Below are 22,353 nucleotides of genomic sequence, written 5' to 3'. Positions count from 1 at the left end.
GCTGTGGGGACGCCAATTACCTCTAGAGCGACCCCTGTTGCGGCTGAAGTTAGAGCTGTGATGAGACATAGCATGGTGTGCAGAAAACTGTGGTGTTGGCAGCAGAGGTGGCTGCTGCGGCAGAGAAGAAGAAGACAGCAGAGAAGGAGCGGCAGCCATGGAATGGAAAGAGTTCTTGTGCAGAAATTCATGGGTAAGAAGGTGGCTGTGAAGATCAGCATAGGATAGCGGTTCTGCCTTGGTTATGAGACTCGTTACCAAGTCTTTGAACTCGCCACGAAGGCCACGAAACACATAAAGATTGAAATCTTCAAGAGACATGGGACGACCAGCAGCAGCCAATTCATCAAATAACGATTTGGCTTGCTGCATATATAGACTAACCGAGGAGTCACCTTGCCGAAGGTCTTGAAAGGAGCCATGGAGTTGCATGATGCGAGAATTAGACGGAGAGGCAAGCGCTTTCTCAAGAGTGCGCCAAACACAATGCGAAGTAGAACAATCTACCACGAGATGCAACACATCCACGGAGAGAGAGGAGAGCAAAGCACTCAAAATAAGTTGATCCTGTTGCTTCCAACGAAGAAAAGAAGGGCTGATAATGGAGGAAGAACTAGCAGAACTGTCAAAAATATGAGATGGAGGACACGGCACGGAACCGTCAACAAAGTGAAAAACACCTTGACCAAGGAGATATGGCTTCATCTGCATTCTCCAATAGAGATAATTTGTGTTCGTAAGCTTTAGCGAAACAACTTGGTGAGTGTTCGCTAAAGGAACAATAGTTGTAGTGTGAGTTCCCATGAGAGGTAAAGGAACGGCAGAGACTTGGGAGGAAGAATCAGAGACAAGCTCTGCAAGTGGAGGCTGCTGTGGAGAAGAAAGGGCACCAGCGGCAGCAGCTTGGGGAGGGTTGGCCGGCTGTGCTGCACCACCTGTGGAGAGGGAGAAGCCGGCGGCAGCAGTAGAATCCATGTAGAGAAAGTAAAGAGAGGGCCCGCTGCAAAGGAAGGAAGGAAGAAAAGAGTTCTGACGGCAGAAGGCTCTGATACCAAGTTGAGAATAATTGAGAGGCTTAACCTGATGGTCAGCCAACCCTTTCTATATATATAGGTAGGGCAATATACAATAGTAATGGTGGAGGTTACCACACAAGAGTATGTCTACAATATTTCCTATATACAATATTTCCTATATAAATATATTCTATAATAGGCCAGCACCTCTGGTACTACCCCACTTCTTCCCATCATTAATACTTTACCCTCAACAACTACGGCCACCTCCCCTCAATCCATAATTGCTCCTGCATCTCTTCCTTCTCTGCATCCTTTACATTCCGGTCCCAATGTGCCCAATGCACCTTCACCTACTGATTCCACCATTCACCCCATGGAACAACCACACTCTCAGCCTACTACTCAGCCACCAACCATACCTAATGACCCTACATCCACAGCACAGCCCAACCCGGATTGTTCTCCAATATTACAGAGCAATCCTGACCCTATTGCACTAAATACTCTTCTCTTCCAACCTTTGGATACCACAACATGTATGGAAAGCAAAATGGCATCATTACAGAGCCAAAGTGATGCCTCTTCGGCAATTGAAGTCTCAGCTGAAACTTCCACAACATCGGTCCCTCCTAGTGAAAGCCATGATGATTCCCCTACTCCTTCTCCGAAAACTGTCAGGAAGAAGAAAGGAGGAAGGAAGCGTAAAGAGGTCAAAGGCCTCTAATGCTGTGGTTGTAAGTACCATCTCTTTCCAATAATGTTTAATCTCGGTAGCTGGAATGTGTGGGGACTTAATAGTTTCCACAAACAAAAAATTGTTCAGGAATGGACATCAAAAAACAGTTTAGATCTTTTTGGTTTATTCGAAACTAAGATCACAATCTCTAATCTTGATACACTTGCACCTCACCTTGCCATTCCTCCTTAGCAATACACCACCAACATTACCTCTTCTACGGTTCTACCAGTTGCCGTATCTTTGTCGGCTGGAATCTTCATAAACTCTCCCTCACCCATCTCACCTCCTCTTCCCAATGGCTCACTTGTGAAATCACTACTCCTTCCTCTCCTTCCACCATTCGACTCACTTTTGTCTACGACCATAACACCCCAGCTGAACGCCGAACGCTTTGGACCTACCTCTCTCAGGAAAGCTCCCAAAACACATGCACCCCATGGATAGTTATTAGTGACTTTAATGCCATCATGCATGCCAGTGATCGGACAGGTGGGGATACCAACTGGTACTCTCATTTGGATGATTTTCCAAACTGCATTAATCAGGCAGAGCTTCTTCAGGTTCCTTATACAGGGATAAAATATTCATGGCACAATGGCCAGCATGGTGCACATACAATCCAGAAAAAATTGGATTGGATTTTTGGTAACTCTAACTTGTTTTCTAGTTTTCCTGCAGCTCACGCTATCTTCATGCCTACGCACATTTCTGATCACAGTGCCATGCTCTTGAGCCTACATTCCCCTGATACTCATCAACAACGACATTCACCATTCAAGTTCTTGAATGCTTGGACAGAAAGAGAAGACTTCTCTTCTGTTGTTAGCAATTTATGGTCCACACTAGTCACTGGTAATCCCATGTACCAGCTCACAACTAAGCTACGACTCTTAAAGAAAGAACTTAGACAGTTTCATCGCCAACATACCACCCACATCAGCAGTCGGGTTGCCCAGGCCAAAATTGCATGGTTTGATGCTCAAGCTTTCTTGGATTGTAATCCAACGTCCGCTGCAGCTAACATTAGTGAAAGATCCTCTGCAAAACGTTTCATGCAATTATGTAAAGATGAAGAGTCTATTCTTAAGCAGCGATCCAAAGTTCACTGGCTTCAGCTTGGAGACAAAAACACAAAGTTTTTTCACAATTCTTTGCTGCACCGTCAAGTTCGAAATCGAGTCCACAGTTTGCAGGATGATGCCGGTCATGTATTCACTGATCCTCAGGGGATGGGAAAGCTTGCATCTACTTATTATGAGAACCTCTTAACAGCCCCCCAACCACCTATCCATGGAGATGCCATGCATGCCTTCACCAATCGAATTTCAGACGAGTCACATTCATCATTGTTCCTTCCTATTACTGATGATGAAATCAAATCTGCGTTATTCTCCATTCCTGACAACAAATCACCAGGTCCTGATGGTTACAATGCATTCTTCTTCAAGCATTGTTAGAGCATTATTGGGGCTGAGTTTATTGCTGCGGTCAGGTATTTCTTCACCACCAGTTCTATGCCTCGCTGTGTTAATGCCACCCGCATTGCACTAGTCCCTAAAGTAGAGAATCCATCATGCATGCCTGACTATCGGCCAATCTCTTGTTGCAATGTTTTGTACAAATGCATTTCCAAGGTTCTTGTACGCAGGTTAAAGACAGCATTAGTAGATGTAATTGGGGCCTCTCAATCGACATTCTTACCAGGCAGACATATCTCTAATGCCATATAACTCACTCAGGAACTCATGCATAATTCTCATCTACAAAGTGGCCCGCCACGATGTGCCATCAAAGTTGACCTACAGAAAGCATTTGATACGGTGAGGTGGGACTTTATATTAGCAGGATTAGAGGCTATTGGTATTCCCCACCATATGATAAACTGGATCCATATTTGCATCTCCACGGCACATTATACTGTCAATCTTAATGGTGCACTCCATGGCTTCTTCTCTGCAACTAGGGGTATTCGCCAAGGAGATCCTCTATCCCCTTATCTATTTGTCCTGGCAATGGAAGGTCTGGGGGGTATCATTAGCCAACACACTCAACACTCCAATTTCAAATACCACTGGTGTTGTGCACCAAATCGTATTACTCACCTTTGTTTTGCAGACGATCTCATGCTTTACTGCCATGCCGATACGGAGTCGGTGGGCATCATAAAACATTGTATGGACAACTTTTCCAATCTCTCAGGCCTCAACATCAACCATGCAAAAAGCTCTTTATACTTGTCTGGCGTTGATGGGGAACTCAAAACCAGTATATGCAACCAGCTTGGAATCCAGCCGGACACTCTTCCTGTAAGGTATCTTGGTGTTCCACTCATATCAACAAGGCTCACACATGCAGACTGCGTTCCACTGGTTGAACGCATCTTTTCTAGAATCAAGCTATGGACATCCACTTCTCTCACCTATGCTGGCCGGCTTCAGCTCATTAAGGCTGTTCTGTTTTCCATCCAAGTGTACTGGTCTTCTTTGTTCATCCTCCCACGTATGACTATCAGGAAAATAGAAGGTATCTTCTCAGCATTCTTGTGGAGAGGCACCTCTCTAACTCATACTGGAGCTAAGGTTGCTTGGCACTCTATTTGTTTTCCTTTACGAGAAGGCGGTCTAGGCATCAAAAGTCTCAAAACATGGAATGCAGCGGCTACTATGAAACATATATGGCATCTACTGGTTGACAAGGAATCGGTCTGGACAGTTTGGGTCAACACTATTCTTCTTCGCAATCGATCGTTGTGGCACATCAACATCCCTTCCAATCCTTCATGGTCCTGGCGAAAGATCCTACAAGCTAGGGAACAATGCAGAGGCTGGTTTTTATCTTGCATAGGCAATGGTCTCTCAACTTCACTTTGGTATGACTACTGGCTACCGGAAGGGAAAAGAATCATTGATGTAATTTCATTACGGAGGCTTACTTCTACTGGCCTAGCTTGGAATGCAAGAGTTTCGGACATTATACAGGGCAGCCACTGGGTATTCCCAACAAACATACCGGAGCTTCAATCAATATGGGCTGCCATCTCCTTCCATCCTCATCCAACACGAGAAGATCAATGTGTATGGACAGGCCATCATTCTGGTGACTTTTCAATTCACTCTGCATGGGATATGCTTCGGGATCACGGACCAGCAAACTTCATGCATCACCTTCTTTGGTTTAAAGGACATGTTCCTCGTCAGTCCTTTATTTTGTGGTTAGCAAGTCTTGGCCGGCTACGTACCATGGACAGATTACATGGAGTAGTAACAGATCCCACTTGTGTCCTGTGTAACCTACAAGAAGAAAATCATGACCATCTCTTCTTTGCCTGCACTTATACCAGTTCGGTATGGGGGGCTGTGTGTAACAGAGTTCATATATATTGGCCATGTCTACCATGGGAGCACTTTCTTCAATGGGCAGCATCATACTACAAGAAGAAGACTGACTTTGATCACATAATAGCTAGCCTTCTTCTGTCCACAACTGTTTACTTCCTATGGCATGAAAGGACTAAACGTGTTTTCACAAATACTGCTCAAACATACCAGGTGACGGCTGAGGCGATATACCAACAGGTTAGAACACAAATAGCAAACATGGACCATATAGGTATTATCCCAGTGCAGACGCTTGCAATATGGAACCTGCACGACGAACAAGAGGTGGTTAATTCATGAAAGAATGCAGGATTTCGGAAAAGAAAGACCACATGCTACTGTTCACGTGACTGCTGTGCATGGTTTTAACTTTCGGGAGTACCCTACTTATATAGCTACTGTTATCGCAGCAGCCATGCAAATTTTTTTCTTTTTTTTCTTTGTTCTGCAGCTGCAAATAGCTACTGTTATAGCTACTGTTATGTTTTTAGCTAAAGTTTCTTGGGGATTGCCCCTCGTAATTCTGTAGCACATTCTTATTTATTAATATACATCTTAAATTTTCCAAAAAAAAAGTTTAGGGTTTAGGGTTTAGAGAGGGAGGGAAAAAAGAGAGAGAAGGTCTGGAAGTGGCGACTAGTGAGAGAGTGGGCTGCCGGAGCAATACTTTCTCCGGCCACCATTGGATCTCTTCCATCTTCAGACATGTTATGCACCTCAACCCCCCTACAAACTAACCGTCTCAGATCTTTGCAAAACCCCACCGTCTGTCAGTTCTTCCTAGTGAATTTTTTCTTCTATCAGCCACCCCCCTTCTTCCCACGCTGTTTCATCCCATCTTCAAGATTTGCTTCCCTGAAGTGAACCATGGTCACCACCAGCCACCCCCCTGCCAAAAACACAACCCCTCAATCACATCCCAAAGCCCCCCCAACCAAAAAACCACCTCATATGTCACATAACCCTAATCTACAAAAGCAGGCTCATAACCCCTCCTCAGGGTCCTGGGCTGAGAGAGTCAGAGTAACGGACACCACCACAAGGTTCTCTTTGGACCCTATCCCCAGGCAATCTTGTGGAACCCGACTCAGTATACCTGAAGAGCTTCTAACAGATTCTTCAGAAAAATGGACAAGGTGCATGGTCGGTTTCTGCCCTAGATTCAAAATGAATTACCACACTGTCAATATGATTGCTACTAGAGCCTGGAAGAATCATGGGTTAGAGAACGTTATGACTACAGCGGGTGGTTTCATGATTTTCATATTTAACACTGAAGCAGCCATGCATGACGTTTTGGAGAAGGGTCCTTGGATGTTTGGGGAAAAGCAATCATCTTGCAGCAATGGCACCCCCATTTTGTCTTTGATAAGAACAAGATATCCAAACTACCAGTTTGGATACGATTACATGGTCTACCATTTCCACTCTGGTCTAAGGCCGGTCTAAGCCTCATAGCCAGTATGGCAGGCCGCCCCTTATCTTGTGATGAACAAACTTACAACTGCACTCGCTTGGACTATGCAAGAGTGTGTATAGAGATTGATGCAGCCCTTCCACTCATCCACCAGTTTGAAATTGAAACACCCCTCTCTGTGGAACCTATTCTGATACAGGTGGAGTATGAATGGAAGCCTTCAAGGTGTGGAAAGTGCTGTCTATTTGGTCATGTATGTCCTTCTGTGCCATCCTTGGCTCCTACGACAAAAGGAAAGGAAATTTATGAGCCTACTACAAGCATGCCAATCCCTCCAGCAGCTGTCAACACCCCTCATGAGAATACTTTTATGGCCCCTCAAGTGGTTACCGATACTCTCCCCCCGGTAAGTAATGAACATGCACTCAACATCCCTGTTTCTAAGGTTATGGTGCAACACCTGGCCTCCCCAGCTTCAACAAGAAACGGTGACATTGCTCAACCTTCAGAGGAAGCCTCATTGTTGCACATAATTCCTTATGCCAACCCTATATTAGCAACAGTATGGAATGATGATTGTGGATCAAACCAAGAGTCCACACATGATCCTCAACACGTGGAAGACTGTCAACATCTGCTTATTGGATTTTCTAATTGCATGGAAAATAGAATGGCATCCCTTACTAGCAACAGCAATCCATTGACAGATACCACAAAATCTTCACTGGATGCCTCTTTCCCTCAAGGTACAACCTCTTCTCTTCAAGTTAAGAAAAAGAAGGGGAAGAAGTCGCGTAAGGCCAGTGGCCTCTAGCCTATAGCATTATTCCTTGTTTCTATTATTTTCTTTTTATTTTATTATGAATAAAATAGGATGTTGGAACACTTGGGGGCTCAACAGCTCCCCAAAACAATTTGCTATTAGGAATTGGACCCTTAATTCTATGTTGGGCATCATTGGCTTGCTAGAGACCAAAATTGCTCCTGCTAACTTGAATACTGTTACCACAAGCCTCAATCTCCCAGCTTGGAAGTTCCTATCGAACTCCAACACATCCCCCACCTGTAGAATCCTTGTGGGATGGGATCCCTCTATGTTTCATCTCTCTTGCCTCTAGCTTTCTGACCAGTGGGTGACTTGTAATGTGTTTCCCTTACTACAAAGAAAACTTTCCAAATTACCTTTGTATATGGGCTAAACACCCCCGCTGGTAGAAGCTCCTTATGGAACTATATCACTCAGCAAGCTCCCCTACTCTCTTCCACCCCATAGTTATTATTAGGAGATTTCAATGCAATCCTCAAGTCCTCAGACAGAGCAGGGGGTGATCCGAACTGGTATGGGCATCATAATGATTTCGGCGGTCTAAAATTCACCTGGCACAATGGACAGTTGGGGGGTAATTCTATCATGAAGAAACTTGACTGGATCTTTGCCAACCACTCCTTACTCCTCAAATGGCCATTAGCTCATTACAAGGTCCTCCCTAGAGATCACTCCGACCACAGCGCCATGATACTAGAGTTCCAGCCTCACTTGCAGCGACCACCTGCTTCTTCCTTTAAGTTTCTGAACTTCTGGGCTGATAGGGAGGATTTCCTGGATATTGTTAGAACAATTTGGCATACACCTTCTTCTGGTAACCCCATATACAGTTTTACATCTAAGCTGCAAGCCCTCAAGCATGCCCTAAAGAATCCGCATAGACACAATTCAAATCATATCTCTACGAGGGTGGCTAATGCTAAGGCAGCATAGACCGCAGCTCAGGTCATGTTGGATTCATCCCCCACCATACCTGATCTCATTACTTCAGAAAGGGATAAAGCCAAACTCTTTGCCCGGCTCAGCAAGGACGAAGAAGCTTTCTACAGACAACGCTCCAGAATTCAATGGCTGCACTTGGGGGATAGAAATACAAAATTTTTTCACCGATCTCTGCTCCATCGACAATCAAGAAACAGGATCCATGCTCCAGCAGATGAAGTAGGACACATTATCCATGACCAAAATGATTTGGGACATTTGGCTGTTCGGTATTATCAAAATCTCTTAACAGCCCCTCCTCAACCCGATGAGGATATCTCACGGCTGTACTCTTCTTCAATATCTCCTGCACAGCAATCAGGACTTGAGCAGCCAGTCACAAATAAAGAGATCAAAGCAGCCCTTTTCTCTATTCCTGATGATAAAGCGCCTGGCCCTGATGGCTTCACATCCTTGTTCTACAAAAAAAGCTGGAGTATTATAGGGGCCGACTTTATGAGGGCAGTTCAATTCTTCTTTGAGCATTCCATTATGCCCCGGTGCATCAATGCCACAAGAATTTCCTTGGTGCCTAAGATAGAAAACCCTGCTTGCATGGATGACTTTAGACCAATCTCCTGCTGCAACGTCCTGTACAAGTGCATCTCAAAAATTTTGGTATCTAGGCTCAAGATTATTCTTCCTGATGTCATTAGCCCTTCCCAATCTGCATTTATTCCCGGCAGGCAGATATCAGATAATATCCTTCTCACTCAGGAACTGCTGCATAACCATCACCTAAACAAGGGCCCGGCCAGATGTGCTCTAAATATTGATCTAAAAAAGGCCTTTGATACAATAAGCTGGCAATTCATCATTAAAGGTCTGTAATGTATTGGACTTCCAGAACGCATGATCATATGGATAAGAGCCTGCATCTCTTCGGCTTTCTTCTCAGTGGGAATTAATGGTTCTCTTCATGGTTTCTTCCCATCTAGCAGAGGCCTCAGGCAAGGTGACCCCCTTTCTCCCTATCTTTTTGTGATAGCCATGAAAGGTCTAGGTGGTATGCTTCGGCTGGCTGTTTAGAATCCAAGTTTCAAATTCCACTGGAGATGCAAACAGAATTCCATCACTCACCTAGCATTTGCTGATGACCTTATGGTCTTCTGCCATGCTGACTTAGCCTCTGTGGAATTAATCAGAGGAGCTTTGGACTTTTTTGCTAGCATATCAGGTCTGATCATAAATCGCAGGAAAAGTTCTGTTTTCCTCTCGGGTGTAGAGGATAGCATCGGGTTGGCCATCACAAATTGCCTCCAATTCCAACAAGGAGTCTTGCCGGTCAAATACCTGGGAGTTCCCCTCATCAGCTCAAGACTTTCTCATCAACACTACACTCCATTAGTTGAAAGAATTGTCTCAAGGATCCGCTTGTGGACCTCTACTTCACTAACATATACAGGCCGGCTCCAACTTATCAAATCCACTCTTTTCTACATTCAAGTCTACTGGTCAAGTCTCTTCATCCTGCCTACTTTCATAATCAGACGAATTGAAGGCATCTTTGCTGCCTTCCTTTGGAAGGGCACGTCCCTCACCCCTACAGGTGCTAAAGTTGCATGGGCTTCTCTCTGCTACCCAAAGTCTGAAGGAGGATTAGGGATAAAAAGAATCAAAGACTGGAATAAGGCAGCTATACTCAAGCTGGTTTGGAGGATCCTAACGGAAAGTTCTTCAGTTTGGGTGTCCTGGATTCATTCTACTCTTCTTCGTGGTCGCTGCTTCTGGTTCTATACTGCTCCCTCTTCCTCCACTTGGTCCTGGCGGAAGCTGCTTCTTAGCAGAACTTGGAGTAAAGGTTACTTTGTCCCTTTCATTGGTAATGGTCATCACACATTTCTTTGGCTGGACTACTGGCTTCCAAGTGGCAGAAGACTATGCGATCTCCTCCATTTCCGATTACTATCATCTACTCATCTGCCTTGGAATGTAAAAGTGGCTGAAATCATATCAGGAGGCATTTGGGCATTCCCAGAGGGGCACGTTGATCTCCTGCCATTCTGGAACTTGATTACCTTCCTCCCGCAGGTTCACCTATCAGACCATTATATATGGAAAGGCCACCGCTCCAGCAAGTTTAGCATTAACTCAGCATGGGAACTGATAAGGGATTCACAGCCTACAAACACTCTCCATCACCTCATTTGGTTCCCGGGGCACATCCCTCGCCATGCCTTTATCCTGTGGATTGCATCAATGGAACGTCTTCACACAATGGACAGGCTCTTAAATTTTGGGGTAATCCATGCAGCCACATGCATCCTTTGTGGTGTACAGGTAGAGATACATGAGCACCTCTTCTTCCAGTGCCCCTACACATCTTCGGTTTGGCGTGAAATTGCCAAGAAAACCAGAATATTTTGGCCTCCATTAAACTGGCCAAACCTTCTGCAGTGGGCTGCTGCAACCCTCAAGAGCACCAAAACTTTTACCCACAACCTGGCCAAGTCAATCCTCTCTACTACTGTGTATTTCATCTGGTATGAGCGCAACAACAGAATATTTCACCATGTCCATAAGTCAGTGCAGAGCCTTGGAGATGAAATTTTTCAGCTTATTCGAACTTGCCTGCTGGAAAAGGATCAAAACAAGATCCCCTCCCACTTCAAATACATATGGAGCCTCCCTGAAACTTGATTATTGGATGAGCATGGTCCCCTCATGGCTTGGGTATCCTCGGTCTGTTTTCATCCCCAGCTGGTTTTGGCTTCTGCATCGGCAACTGAAAATGAAGGCTGTCATGGCTGTTGATACAAAATCATAGGCCCCGGTTACTGTTCACGTGGAAGCACCCGGTTGCTGTTCACGTGAAAAATCATGCAAATTTTTATTGTAATTGTTATGTTCCTAGCAAGACGACAGCGTTTTGTTTTCTTTATTTCCTTTGCTTTTAGTTTTCTTTGGCTTTGTTTTTTTGGGTATGCCCCTAGAAATTTTTGTACATAATTTTTCCTCTTTTATATATCTTAACTTTTCCAAAAAAAAGTTTAAGGTTTAGGGTTTGGGGTTTGGGGTTTGGGGTTTGGTGGTTGGGGATTTAGGGTTTGGGGTTTGGGGTTTCGGGTTCGGGGTTTGGGGTTCGGGGTTCGGGGTTCGGGGAGGGTTTGAGGAAAAAAAAAATAGAGAGAGCGCAGCTGCCATTGGCGACTTGGAGGAAGAAACCTTGCAGACCCTGTACCGACCACCATTGATTACCATCTTCTTTTGCATACCCACCACCTTCTTCCCCAACATCTCTGCTATATTTTGACCGAACAGATTCTTATCCTCGTGCTTGAAAACAAATATACACCATCCCCACTACCCTCCAACAATACTTAAACTTGCCTCCTTTCATTACTCAGATCCATAAAACACCTTACTTCCCACATCAAATCATGCTGAAATCTAAGCCTCATGTTCACAAACCTCAACCGGCTGCCACTCAAAACTCATGGGCTGACAGAGTTAGAGTCTCTGACTCTAGTACTAGATTCACCTTAGAGCCCCTTCCCCGAAAACCAATCGGTCACAGCCTCAAAGTCACAGAAGAAATCCTTTTGGAAAATTCTGACCAATGGAACCGTTGCATGATAGGCTTCTTCCCAGGATTCCGAATGCCATTCCATGTTGTTAATTCAATTGCCTCCAGGGCGTGGCGTCAATATGGACTAGAGAATGTTATGACAACTGCTAATGGATTTATGATATTCCGTTTCACCACTGAAGAAAAGATGCAAGCTGTTCTTGAGAAGGGGCCATGGATGTTTGGAGGTAAAAATATCATCCTCCAACAATGGCACCCACGGTTTCAGTTCGATAAAAACAAGATTGCCACCCTTCTAGTATGGGTTAGACTTCATGGGTTGCCCTTCCCTTTATGGTCCAAACAGGGACTTAGTTTGGCAGCAAGCATGGTTGGCCGGCCACTATCCTGTGATGAACTTACCTACAGTTGTACTCGCCTAGAGTATGCCAGACTGTGTGTTGAAGTTGACGCTGCTTTGCCTTTCATCCATAGTTTTGAGATTGAGAGTCCCCTCTCTACTGCACCAATTACTGTTACTGTGGAGTATGAATGGAAGCCTCCAAGCTGCGACAAATGTAAGGTATTCGGTCATTCTTGCTCCAAACTACCACCCACTGCATCGGACAAAGGCAAAGATTCAGTTGTGCCTGCTCAAATGCAACCAGCGGCCCCACACAAAGCCATTGCTCCCATTGCAGCAGTCAAAGACAAAGCATCTTCAGCGATGCCTACTCACTTGCAACCAGCTGCCCAGCATAAAGCCATTTCTCCTACCGATCCTTCAACAAGTACTCAAGATGTATCTCAATCACTGGCGGTGCAACCACAGCCTTCAACCATTCCACATGAAAAGCCGATCATTTCTCTACCTACACCTATCACAGAGCCAGAAGGAGTTGCACCCTCAAGAGCTACGGAATCCAGCTTGCATCAAGGTTTGCCAGAAGCACAAGTTATGCAGCCCCCTCTACTATCATTACAAAGTAGTAGAAGTACTATACCTTCCCATAAGCAAACTCAGCCGCAAGTTAGCACAACTCTACGCCAAGGACCTGTACTAGAGTTTATACCTGAGGAGGTGGATGGTGGTTCAGACCAAGACTTCGCATGTGATCCTCTTTCTGTAGAGGAAAGTCAACACCTCATCACTGGATTTGCTAATTGTGTGGAGAGCAAAATGGCATCTATAGAAAGTGGCAGTGAGTCCTCCACCTCTGCCACTGGCACCCTCCTCGATATTTCATCTCTCCATCAAGGTATCACTCTCCCATCCTCACCAAAATCTAAGAAAAAAAGAGAGGAAGAAGCAGCGAAAGGCCTTAGGGCCTTTTACTATTATATAACTATGCTCTGTTTCTTTATTTCATTTATTTATGTATAAAGTAGGTTGTTGGAATATATGGGGTCTTAACAGCCCTCAAAAACAAAAAATTATATGAGATTGGAAAATTCATCATAGGCTGGGTATCATTGGCCTGCTGGAAACAAATGTTGTATCAGTAAACATGGAGGCTGTTGTCACAAAGTTACAGCTTCCTGCTTGGAATTTCCTTTCAAATGTTAATTCCTCCCCTAGCTGTCGGGTGATGGTGGGTTGGGACCCTGCTATTTTTCGCATTTCTTGTCTACACAGCTCAGATCAATCGGTGACATGTGATGTAACCACACTTGCCACAAATACTGCTTTCAGGGTTACTTTTGTATATGGTCTTAATACTCCTGCTGGACGAGAATTGCTGTGGACTTATATGAAACATCAAGCACCTCTGTTTTCCTCCTCCCCCTGGATCATTTTGGGAGACTTCAATGCTATCCTCAAGTCCAGTAATAGGATAGGGGGTGATACTTGCTGGTATGGTCACCAAGATGCGTTTGGTAACTGCATCCAAGATTCGGAGTTAGTTCAGATACCTTACACAGGAATGAATTTTACGTGGCACAATGGTCAGCAAGGAGTCAATGCCATCATGAAGAAACTGGATTGGATATTCAGTAACCAATATTTTCTCTCCACTTGGCCAACAGCTCACTCAATTTTCCTTCCAAGGGATTATTCAGATCACAGTTCAATGATCCTGGAATTTAGCACTCCTGAGCAACGTCCCCCATCTCCCTTCAAGTTCTTAAATTTCTGGGCAGATAGAAGTGAGTTTCTGGACCTTGTCAGGAATGCTTGGCAAACTCAGATAACAGGTAACCCTATGTATAGGCTTACCTCTAAACTCCAGATTGTTAAGCACTCATTAAGGTCAATGCACAAAAGGGAATCTAGTCATATCTCCAGCAGGGTAGCAATGATTAAAGCTCAATGGCAGTCTGCCCAATCAGAATTAGATGGTTCCCCTGGCTCCACAGAGTTATTGGCTGCAGAAAGGACCCTAGCTAGAAACTACAATCAGCTTTGCAAAGATGAGGAGGCATTTTATAAGCAGAGATCTCGAATCCAATGGCTTCATCTAGGGGACAGAAACACTAAGTTCTTTCACCGATCCTTGGTTCAAAGGACCTCCAGAAATAGAATCCACATGCTAACTGATGAGGAAGGCAACAAAGTTTATAAACAGGAGGACCTTGGGCAGCTAGCAATTAAGCACTTCCAAAACATGTTCGCAGCCCCACCTTCAGCTGAAGATAATGTTGATAGGTTTTATTCATCAACTATCCCTCCTAGTCTGAGTGCAGGTTTGGTACAGCCAGTCTCTGCAGAAGAAATCAAGCAAGCTTTATTCTCCATTTCGGACAGCAAAGCCCCTGGCCCAGATGGTTTCACATCAACTTTCTTCAAACGCAGTTGGGAGATTATAGGAACCGATTTCACAGAAGCCATCAAGTACTTCTTTGCTAAAAACTTCCTTCCTCGTTGTATAAATGCAACCAGGATTGCATTGGTGCTGAAAGTTGAAAACCCCTCCTGCATGGATGATTTTAGGCCTATCTCTTGCTGCAATGTCATTTATAAATGCATTTCAAAAGTCTTGGCGGCTAGGCTGAAAACTATTCTCCCGGACGTGATAAACCACTCCCAATCTGCTTTTGTTCCAGGTAGACAGATTTCAGATAATATTCTTCTCACCCAAGAAATAATGCACAACTATCATCTGGACAATGGACCATCCAAATGTGCCCTTAAAGTGGATCTCAGGAAAGCTTTTGACATGGTTAGCTGGGAGTATATCCTGAAGGGTCTCAGAGCCATATGCATGCCAGAGTGCATGGTTAACTGGATATATACATGTATATCCACGGCTCATTTCTCTGTTGGCCTAAATGGTGAGTCCTACGGATTCTTCAAGTCCAGTAGAGGCATAAGGCAGGGGGACCCACTATCTCCTTATTTATTTGTTCTCGCCATAGAAGGTCTAGGGGGTATTCTTAAAGAGGCTTCTCTGGCCCCGGGGTTCCAGTTTCACTGGAGGTGCAAGCCGAACAGAATCACCCATCTGTGTTTTGCAGACGACCTCATGATATTCTGCCGTGCAGACTTGATCTCAGTTCAATGTGTTCGAAATGCTTTGGACTCATTCTCAAATATCTCTGGTTTAACCATCAACCATGCTAAAAGTCTTGTGTTTCTTTCGGGGGTCAAGCAGGATATTAAGGCTGCAATTACAAACTGTTTTGGATTCAAGCCAGGGACTCTCCCAGTGAAATATCTTGGCGTTCCATTGATTAGCTCCAGGTTAACTCATCAACACTGCATGCCATTATTAGAAAGGATCATCACCAGAATTAAACTTTGGACAACAGCCTCCCTTTCCTATGCTGGTCGGCTTCAACTTATTAAATCCACACTGTTCTCTATTCAAGTTTATTGGTCAAGTATGTTCATGCTTCCCTGTTCAATTATAAGGAAAATTGAGAGCACCTTAGCAGCCTTTCTCTGGAAGGGTACATCTCTTACATCTTTAGGAGCAAAAGTGGCGTGGGATTCGTTATGCTATCCTCTCAAGGAGGGGGGCTTGGGGATTAAGAAGATCAAAATTTGGAACAAGGCTGCCATCTTAAAACACATCTGGAGACTGCTTACAGAAAAAACATCGGTTTGGGTTTCTTGGGTGCACTCAGTCCTGCTAAGAGGGCGCTGTTTCTGGTTCTATAATGCCCCATCAAATGCTTCTTGGTCTTGGCGGAAGATCCTCCTTAGCAGAAGTTGGTGCAGAGGTCTATTTTCTCCAAAGATAGGAAATGGTTTGCAAACTTTTCTTTGGCTAGATTACTGGTTGCCAAATGGGAAACGAATTTGTGACATTTTTCCATTCCGTCAGTTATCCAGAACTGGTTTAATAAGTGATGCAAAGGTTTCCTTTATAATCTCAGAAGGTAGATGGTCATTTCCAGTTGGTCACCCGGAACTTCAGCTAATCTGGAACTCTATCCAGTTCTTCCCTCAGCCTCATCAACCAGACATTTGCAACTGGAAGGGACTTCAATCAGGCAAGTTTTCAATCGATTCTGCATGGGAATTACTAAGAGATAAAAGACCTATCAACTCCATCTTCCACCTCATCTGGTTTCCAGATCATATCCCTCGGCATGCTTTTATTCTCTGGATCGCATCAATGGGGCGTCTGCATACAAAGGATAGGCTACTCTCTTTCCAGGTCATCTCGTCTGCCACATGTTCATTATGTGGATTGCATGATGAAACGCATGATCACCTATTCTTCGAATGCAGCTACTCCGCCATGGTGTGGAACACTCTCAGTGAAAAAAGTCTCATAAACTGGCCAAGTATGTCCTGGCATGGTTTACTTCTTTGGGCTGCAACAAGTTTGAGGGACAACAAGGTGTTCTCACATCTCCTAGCAAGGCAAATCTTATCCTCAACTGTCTACTTTGTATGGTATGAGAGAAACAACAGAATTTTCAACCAAGCTTCCAAGACTCCGCAGGTTCTTAGTGGGGAAATCATTGAAACCATCCGATCAGTCTTGATGGAGAAGGATCAAAGAAAAATCCCAAACAACCTCAAAAGCATCTGGGGACTTCAAGAAGCCGAAGACATGCAACCTGATATGATGCGGCCCCTATACTAATGGCCGAGAAATTATCAGCAATAAAAGATAGGGAATTCTTACGTGATTTGTAATTTTTCCCGCTTACTTTCCTGTTCACGTAGAAGCCATGCAGGCTTTGTTTTTTTCTCCATGTAATTTTTTTCTCTTTTCGTGGATGCATGCTGGCATCCTTTTTATTAAATTTTCATTTTCTGCTTTTGGATAGTTTTTTCTATCTTGGGGTATGCCCCTCGAATCTGTGTATATTTTTCCATTTTCTATACATCTTAAATTTATCCAAAACAAGTTTAGGGTTTAGGGTTTAGGGTTTAGGGTTTTAGGGTTTTAGGGTTTAGGGTTTTAGGGTTTTAGGGTTTTAGGGTTTAGGGTTTAGGGTTTATTAGGGTTTATTAGGGTTTAGGGTTTATTAGGGTTTAGGGTTTAGGGTTTAGGGTTTATTAGGGTTTAGGGTTTAGGGTTTATTAGGGTTTAGGGTTTAGGGTTTAGGGTTTATTAGGGTTTAGGGTTTAGGGTTTAGGGGCTGCTGTAATGAAACAAATATGGAACATCTTGGGAAGCAAAAGCTCGGTATGGGCAGTATGGGTGCAATCAGTGCTTCTGCGTGGGAGATCCTTTTGGGAGATCAACATCCCTTCCAATCCTTCATGGTCATGGAGGAAAATCCTGCAAAGCCGTGATTGGTGTAGGGGCTGGTTTCAGACATGCATTGGCAAGGGAACTGCTACCTCCCTCTGGTATGACTACTGGCTTCCAGAGGGGAAGAGAATCATAGACATCCTCCCCCACAGACTGCTATTCTCCACCGGGCTTGCTTGGACGTCAAGAGTTTCGGACATCATGCATGGAGACCAATGGAACTTCCCAGCATCTAGCCCAGACTTGCAGGTGTTATGGAGTTCCATCTCATTCAACCCAAACCCCTCTATGGAAGACCACTGCATTTGGAAAGGCCACCACTCGGGTACATTCACTGTTCACTCTGCATGGGAACTCCTACGTGAATCTCGGCCAGAAAATTGTGTGCATCATCTCTTATGGTTCAAAGGCCACATCCCCCGTCAGTCATTTATCCTTTGGCTTGCCTCCAAGAAGCGTCTCAACACCATGGATAGATTACACAATGCAAGGATGCTAGCTCATACAACCTGTATATTATGTGCTGCCCATGAAGAATCTCACAACCATTTATTTTTTGACTGTCACTACTCCAACACTGTATGGAGAACAATCTGCAGCAAAGGCAACGTCCAGTGGCCATCACTTCCTTGGAACCAGCTTTTGATTTGGGCAGCCAACACTTACAGGAAAGGGAAGGACATCATGCACACAATTCCCCGTCTTATGCTTTCAACAACGGTCTACTTCTTATGCCATGAGAGAAACATGCGCATTTTCAGTCAACAATTCCAGTCTCACCACTCAACCAGCAGGGACATTCTTGAGCTCATTAGAACTCACATCATCAACATGGAGCACAAATGCCCCATCCCAGACTCTGTTTGTCACACCTGGGGCATTCAACAACCTTAATGTTTGTCAAATGAGGCGTGTTTTTTCTTTCTTCCCTCGGCTGTAAATGAGTCTGAAGGGGAGATGGTTTTATTTGTATTTGGGTCTGATTTTAGGTTCTTTGTTTTTGCTTTTCCTCTAGCTTTTTGGGCTTGTTCATGGCCCTATCGAGGTACTGTTGTTATCCCTCGACCGGTTTATTGCTTGTTATGCTTTTTCTTCTGTATTCCTGAGAGCATGGCTCTCTAACATTTGTACATTTTTTGGATCAATACAACTTAACATTTCCAAAAAAAAAAAGTTTAGGGTTTTGGGTTTAGGGTTTAGGGTTTAGGGTTTCGGGTTAGGGTTTGGTGTTTGGGTTTGGGGTTCGGGTTTGGGGTTTGGGGTTTCGGGTTTCGGGTTTCGGGTTTAGGGTTTAGGGTTTAGGGTTTAGGGGTTAGGGGTTAGGGGTTAGGGGTTAGGGGTTTAGGGGTTAGGGGTTAGGGGTTAGGGGTTAGGGGTTTGGGGTTTGGGGTTTGGGGTTTGGGGTTTGGGGTTAGGGGTTAGGGGTTTAGGGTTTAGGGTTTAGGGTTTAGGGTTTTAGGGTTTAGGGTTTAGGGTTTAGGGTTTTAGGGTTTAGGGTTTAGGGTTTAGGGTTTTAAAAAAGGGAGGAGGAAAAAATGAAGAGAGAGCGGCTCCTGCAGGCGACTACCACCAATCCCCATCCCTGAATCTCACGCCGGCGTTCTCAACCTTCGGTTAGCACCCCTCCAGATTGTTCTTCTCACCCATCTCTGCATCTCTACCAAACGATTTCCCTTTTTTTCTTTCGTATCTCAACTTTTTCATTGAATTTTTTTTTCTCCATAGCTCATACCTCCACCTACCCATCCATCAACACATCAACGTCTTCCCCTACCCTTTCTTACACACCATATCCCCTTTTTTCTTCCCATCCATGTCGAAATCTCTAGCACATGGTGGCAGATCACAACCTGCCTCCCAAACTTCATGGGCGAACAAAGTCCGTGTTTCTGACTCCAGTACAAGGTTCACTCTAGAACCCCTCTCACGTCAACCACTTGGCCACAGGCTTGTAATCTCAGAAGACATGCTAATGGACAATGCAGATTAATGGAATAGATGCATGGTAGGGTTTTTTCCTGGGTTTCGTATGCCATACCATGCTGTTAATACCATCGCATCCCGAGTTTGGAGACAATGTGGCTTGGAAAATGTCTCAACAACTTCCAATGGTTTCATGATTTTTCGGTTTACAACTGAAGCAGAGATGCATGCCGTTCTTGAGAAGGGACCTTGGATGTTTGGTGGGAAAAACATTGTGTTGCAACAATGGCATCCTAGGTTTCAGTTTGATAAAAACAACATCTCCACACTACCTGTTTGGGTTCGCCTGCATGGTTTGCCGTTCCCTTTATGGTCAAAGTCAGGATTGAGCATGGCTGCTAGTATGGTTGGGAGGCCCCTCTCCTGTGATGAATCTACCTACACCTGCACCAGATTGGACTATGCCAGAGTATGTGTCGAAGTCGATGCTTCGCTCCCGTATGTCCATGAATTTGAAATTGAAAGCCCTTTAACATTTGAGCCTATTACAGTTAAGGTTGATTATGAATGGAAACCATCCAGGTGCGAAAAATGCCACATTTTTGGCCACTCTTGTCCCATCCAACAACCTCCACAATTGAACAAAGGTAAACTGCCTGTAACAGACACTATTCCATTACCCACCCCTGTCTTTGTTCAGCCACAGATGCAGCCTTCCACCAGTGCTCTTCCAACACCAATACCACCAATACCACCAAAAGCTATTTCTAGCCTTAGCCCATCTCCCATTCCTCCCCTAATTGATTCATCTATTCCACCCTTGCCTTCTGCCCCTACAGAAGCGGTCGTTGCACCACCATCACTGTCTACTACCCATGCAGAACCAGTAGTTGCACCACTATCCCCTTCAAATATCCCTCCTCAGAATAACCCTCATTTGCCTTTGCCCACCTCAGAAGAAACTCTGCCCCTTGCTGTAGTTACCACAAACCTTAACACTCAGCACCAACCTGTTCTAGACACCACCACTTGTCTGGAAAGTAAGATGGCTTCTTTACAAAGCCACAGTGAATCATCCTCTGCGATGGAGACTTCCACTGCCGAAACTGCATCTCTCCCCTTCAGTGAGAGTCAAGATGAATCTCCCAACCCTTCACCAAAAACAGTCCGGAAGAAAAAAGGTGGCAGGAAACGCAAGGAGGCAAGGGGCCTCCAATGGTTGTAAGTCCTTCTCCCCGTTAATGTTTAGTATAGGTAGCTGGAATATTTGGGGACTCAACAATCTCCAAACACAAAAAGCTGTCCAGGAATGGACAACAAAAAACAATTTAGAAATCTTTGGTTTACTGGAAACTAAGATAGCCTCCTCAAACCTATCAGCTGTGACATCCAAATTGGGTCTCCCACACTGGCACTACACTTCCAACATAGATTACTCCACTAGTTGCCGTATTCTAGTTGGATGGAACCCCCACAAAATTTCCCTCACTTGTGTCAATGCTTCTTCTCAGTGGTTAACATGTGAGATCACAACCCAGAGCTTACTTGTCCCATTAAGAATCACATTTATTTATGGCCAAAATACTCCTGCTGCTCGAACACTCCTGTGGAACCACATCTGTCAAGAGAGTTCTCTGACTGCTTGCATTCCTTGGCTTGTCCTGAGGGATTTCAATGCAATATTGCATGCTGGTGATCGTTCAGGTGGGGATATCAACTGGTATCATCATCAAAATGACTTCAGCAATTGTATTCGCCAAGCGGAGCTCATCCAAATGCCTTACACAGGGCTAAAATTTTCATGGCATAATGGACAGCAAGGCGAGCACACAATTCAGAAAAAATTGGATTGGATATTTGGTAACACTTGTTTGTTTTCTACCTTTCCTACAGCTCATTCTATTTTCATGCCAAGGCTAATCTCTGATCACAGTGCCATGCTATTCCATTTTACTAATCCAACATCAGTTAGGCCGCGTCATTCTCCATTCAAGTTTCTAAATGCTTGGACTGACAGGGCAAACTTTATGGATCTTGTTAGCTCTTCATGGAATTCTCAGGTTAATGGTAATCCTATGTACAAGTTTACAACCAAGCTTTGTATTTTAAAGACTGCCCTCCGCAATCTTCATCATCAACATACAAACAATATTGCTAGTAAAGTGGCCCAAGCTAAAGTTACATGGCAGGATGCACAATTACACTTGGATAGCAACCCGACGTCCACTGAGGCTAAAGACAGAGAAAGGGCACAGGCCACTCTCTATATGCAACTTTGTAAGGATGAGGAGTCCTTACTCAAACAGCGGTCCAGAATTAATTGGCTGCAGCTAGGTGATCGCAATACAAAGTTCTTCCATAACTCCTTATTGCACCGCCAAGTCAGAAACTGGATTCATAGTCTGCAGACCTCAACAGGTTCCATCATCACTGATCAGCAGGATATGGGCAAGCTGGCATCCTCCTACTATGAGACTCTCTTATCAGCACCTCAGCCTCCCCTCCCTGGGCCAATTCAACATTTATATTCTAACATCATCTCGGAGGATTCAAGATTGTCTTTAAATCTTCCCATCACGGATGAGGACATTAAGGCTGCACTGTTCTCCATTCCTGACAATAAATCCCCTGGGCCTGATGGCTATAATGCTTATTTCTTCAAGCACTGTTGGAGCATTATTGGAACCGACTTTCTTGCAGCGGTAAGGTATTTTTTCACCCATAACTGTCTGCTTCGATGTGTAAATGCTACACGCATAGCCCTGGTACCTAAAGTTGAGAATCCATCATGCATGAATGACTTTCGGCCAATCTCCTGTTGCACTGTTATATATAAATGTATCTCCAAAGTCATTGCAATTAGGTTGAAAGCAGCACTTGCAGAGGTAATAGGGCCATCACAGTCA

General features: G+C 44.5%; 4 protein-coding genes across 4 annotated transcripts in view; all 4 read left to right on the top strand.

The window, feature by feature from the left end:
- The first annotated feature begins 1,392 nt into the window (after nucleotides 1-1,392).
- Nucleotides 1,393-6,584, top strand: LOC133701474 (uncharacterized). The gene is made up of 7 exons (XM_062125402.1): nucleotides 1,393-1,735; nucleotides 1,948-3,205; nucleotides 3,251-3,398; nucleotides 3,498-3,777; nucleotides 3,874-5,420; nucleotides 5,587-5,652; nucleotides 6,117-6,584. Exons 1-7 carry the CDS (start codon nucleotides 1,393-1,395, stop codon nucleotides 6,582-6,584), a joined length of 4,110 nt encoding a protein of 1,369 aa, XP_061981386.1.
- Nucleotides 6,585-11,739: 5,155 nt separating this feature from the next.
- Nucleotides 11,740-16,906, top strand: LOC133701473 (uncharacterized). The gene is made up of 2 exons (XM_062125400.1): nucleotides 11,740-13,126; nucleotides 13,371-16,906. Exons 1-2 carry the CDS (start codon nucleotides 11,740-11,742, stop codon nucleotides 16,904-16,906), a joined length of 4,923 nt encoding a protein of 1,640 aa, XP_061981384.1.
- Nucleotides 16,907-17,416: 510 nt separating this feature from the next.
- On the top strand, nucleotides 17,417-18,418 carry LOC133701472 (uncharacterized). Its single transcript, XM_062125399.1, has one exon. It carries the CDS (start codon nucleotides 17,417-17,419, stop codon nucleotides 18,416-18,418), a length of 1,002 nt encoding a protein of 333 aa, XP_061981383.1.
- A 1,108-nt stretch (nucleotides 18,419-19,526) lies between these two features.
- Nucleotides 19,527-22,353, top strand: part of LOC133701471 (uncharacterized) — a 4,785-nt gene continuing 1,958 nt past the window's right edge. The window contains exons 1-2 of the mRNA XM_062125398.1: nucleotides 19,527-20,628; nucleotides 20,702-22,353. The exon at nucleotides 20,702-22,353 is cut by the window's right edge and continues 1,126 nt beyond it. Of these exons, the coding sequence (XP_061981382.1) occupies nucleotides 19,527-20,628; nucleotides 20,702-22,353 (2,754 nt within the window). The remainder of the gene's footprint in view (nucleotides 20,629-20,701) is intronic.

The sequence above is a fragment of the Populus nigra genome, chromosome 8 (assembly GCF_951802175.1).
Source record: "Populus nigra chromosome 8, ddPopNigr1.1, whole genome shotgun sequence".
Lineage (NCBI taxonomy): Eukaryota > Viridiplantae > Streptophyta > Magnoliopsida > Malpighiales > Salicaceae > Populus > Populus nigra.
This window is presented reverse-complemented; position numbering and strand designations above follow the sequence as displayed.

Bases quoted from the DNA above. Each gene is read 5' to 3' on its own strand.
- LOC133701474 (XM_062125402.1), top strand. From the start codon at position 1,393: ATGGAACAACCACACTCTCAGCCTACTACTCAGCCACCAACCATACCT. The intron at 1,736-1,947 runs GCCTCTAATGCT...ATTCCTCCTTAG, and splicing joins GAAGCGTAAAGAGGTCAAAG to CAATACACCACCAACATTAC. The intron at 5,421-5,586 runs GTGGTTAATTCA...TTTGTTCTGCAG, and splicing joins ACCTGCACGACGAACAAGAG to CTGCAAATAGCTACTGTTAT.
- LOC133701473 (XM_062125400.1), top strand. From the start codon at position 11,740: ATGCTGAAATCTAAGCCTCATGTTCACAAACCTCAACCGGCTGCCACT. The intron at 13,127-13,370 runs GTATCACTCTCC...ATGTTGTATCAG, and splicing joins TATTTCATCTCTCCATCAAG to TAAACATGGAGGCTGTTGTC.
- LOC133701472 (XM_062125399.1), top strand. From the start codon at position 17,417: ATGAAACAAATATGGAACATCTTGGGAAGCAAAAGCTCGGTATGGGCA.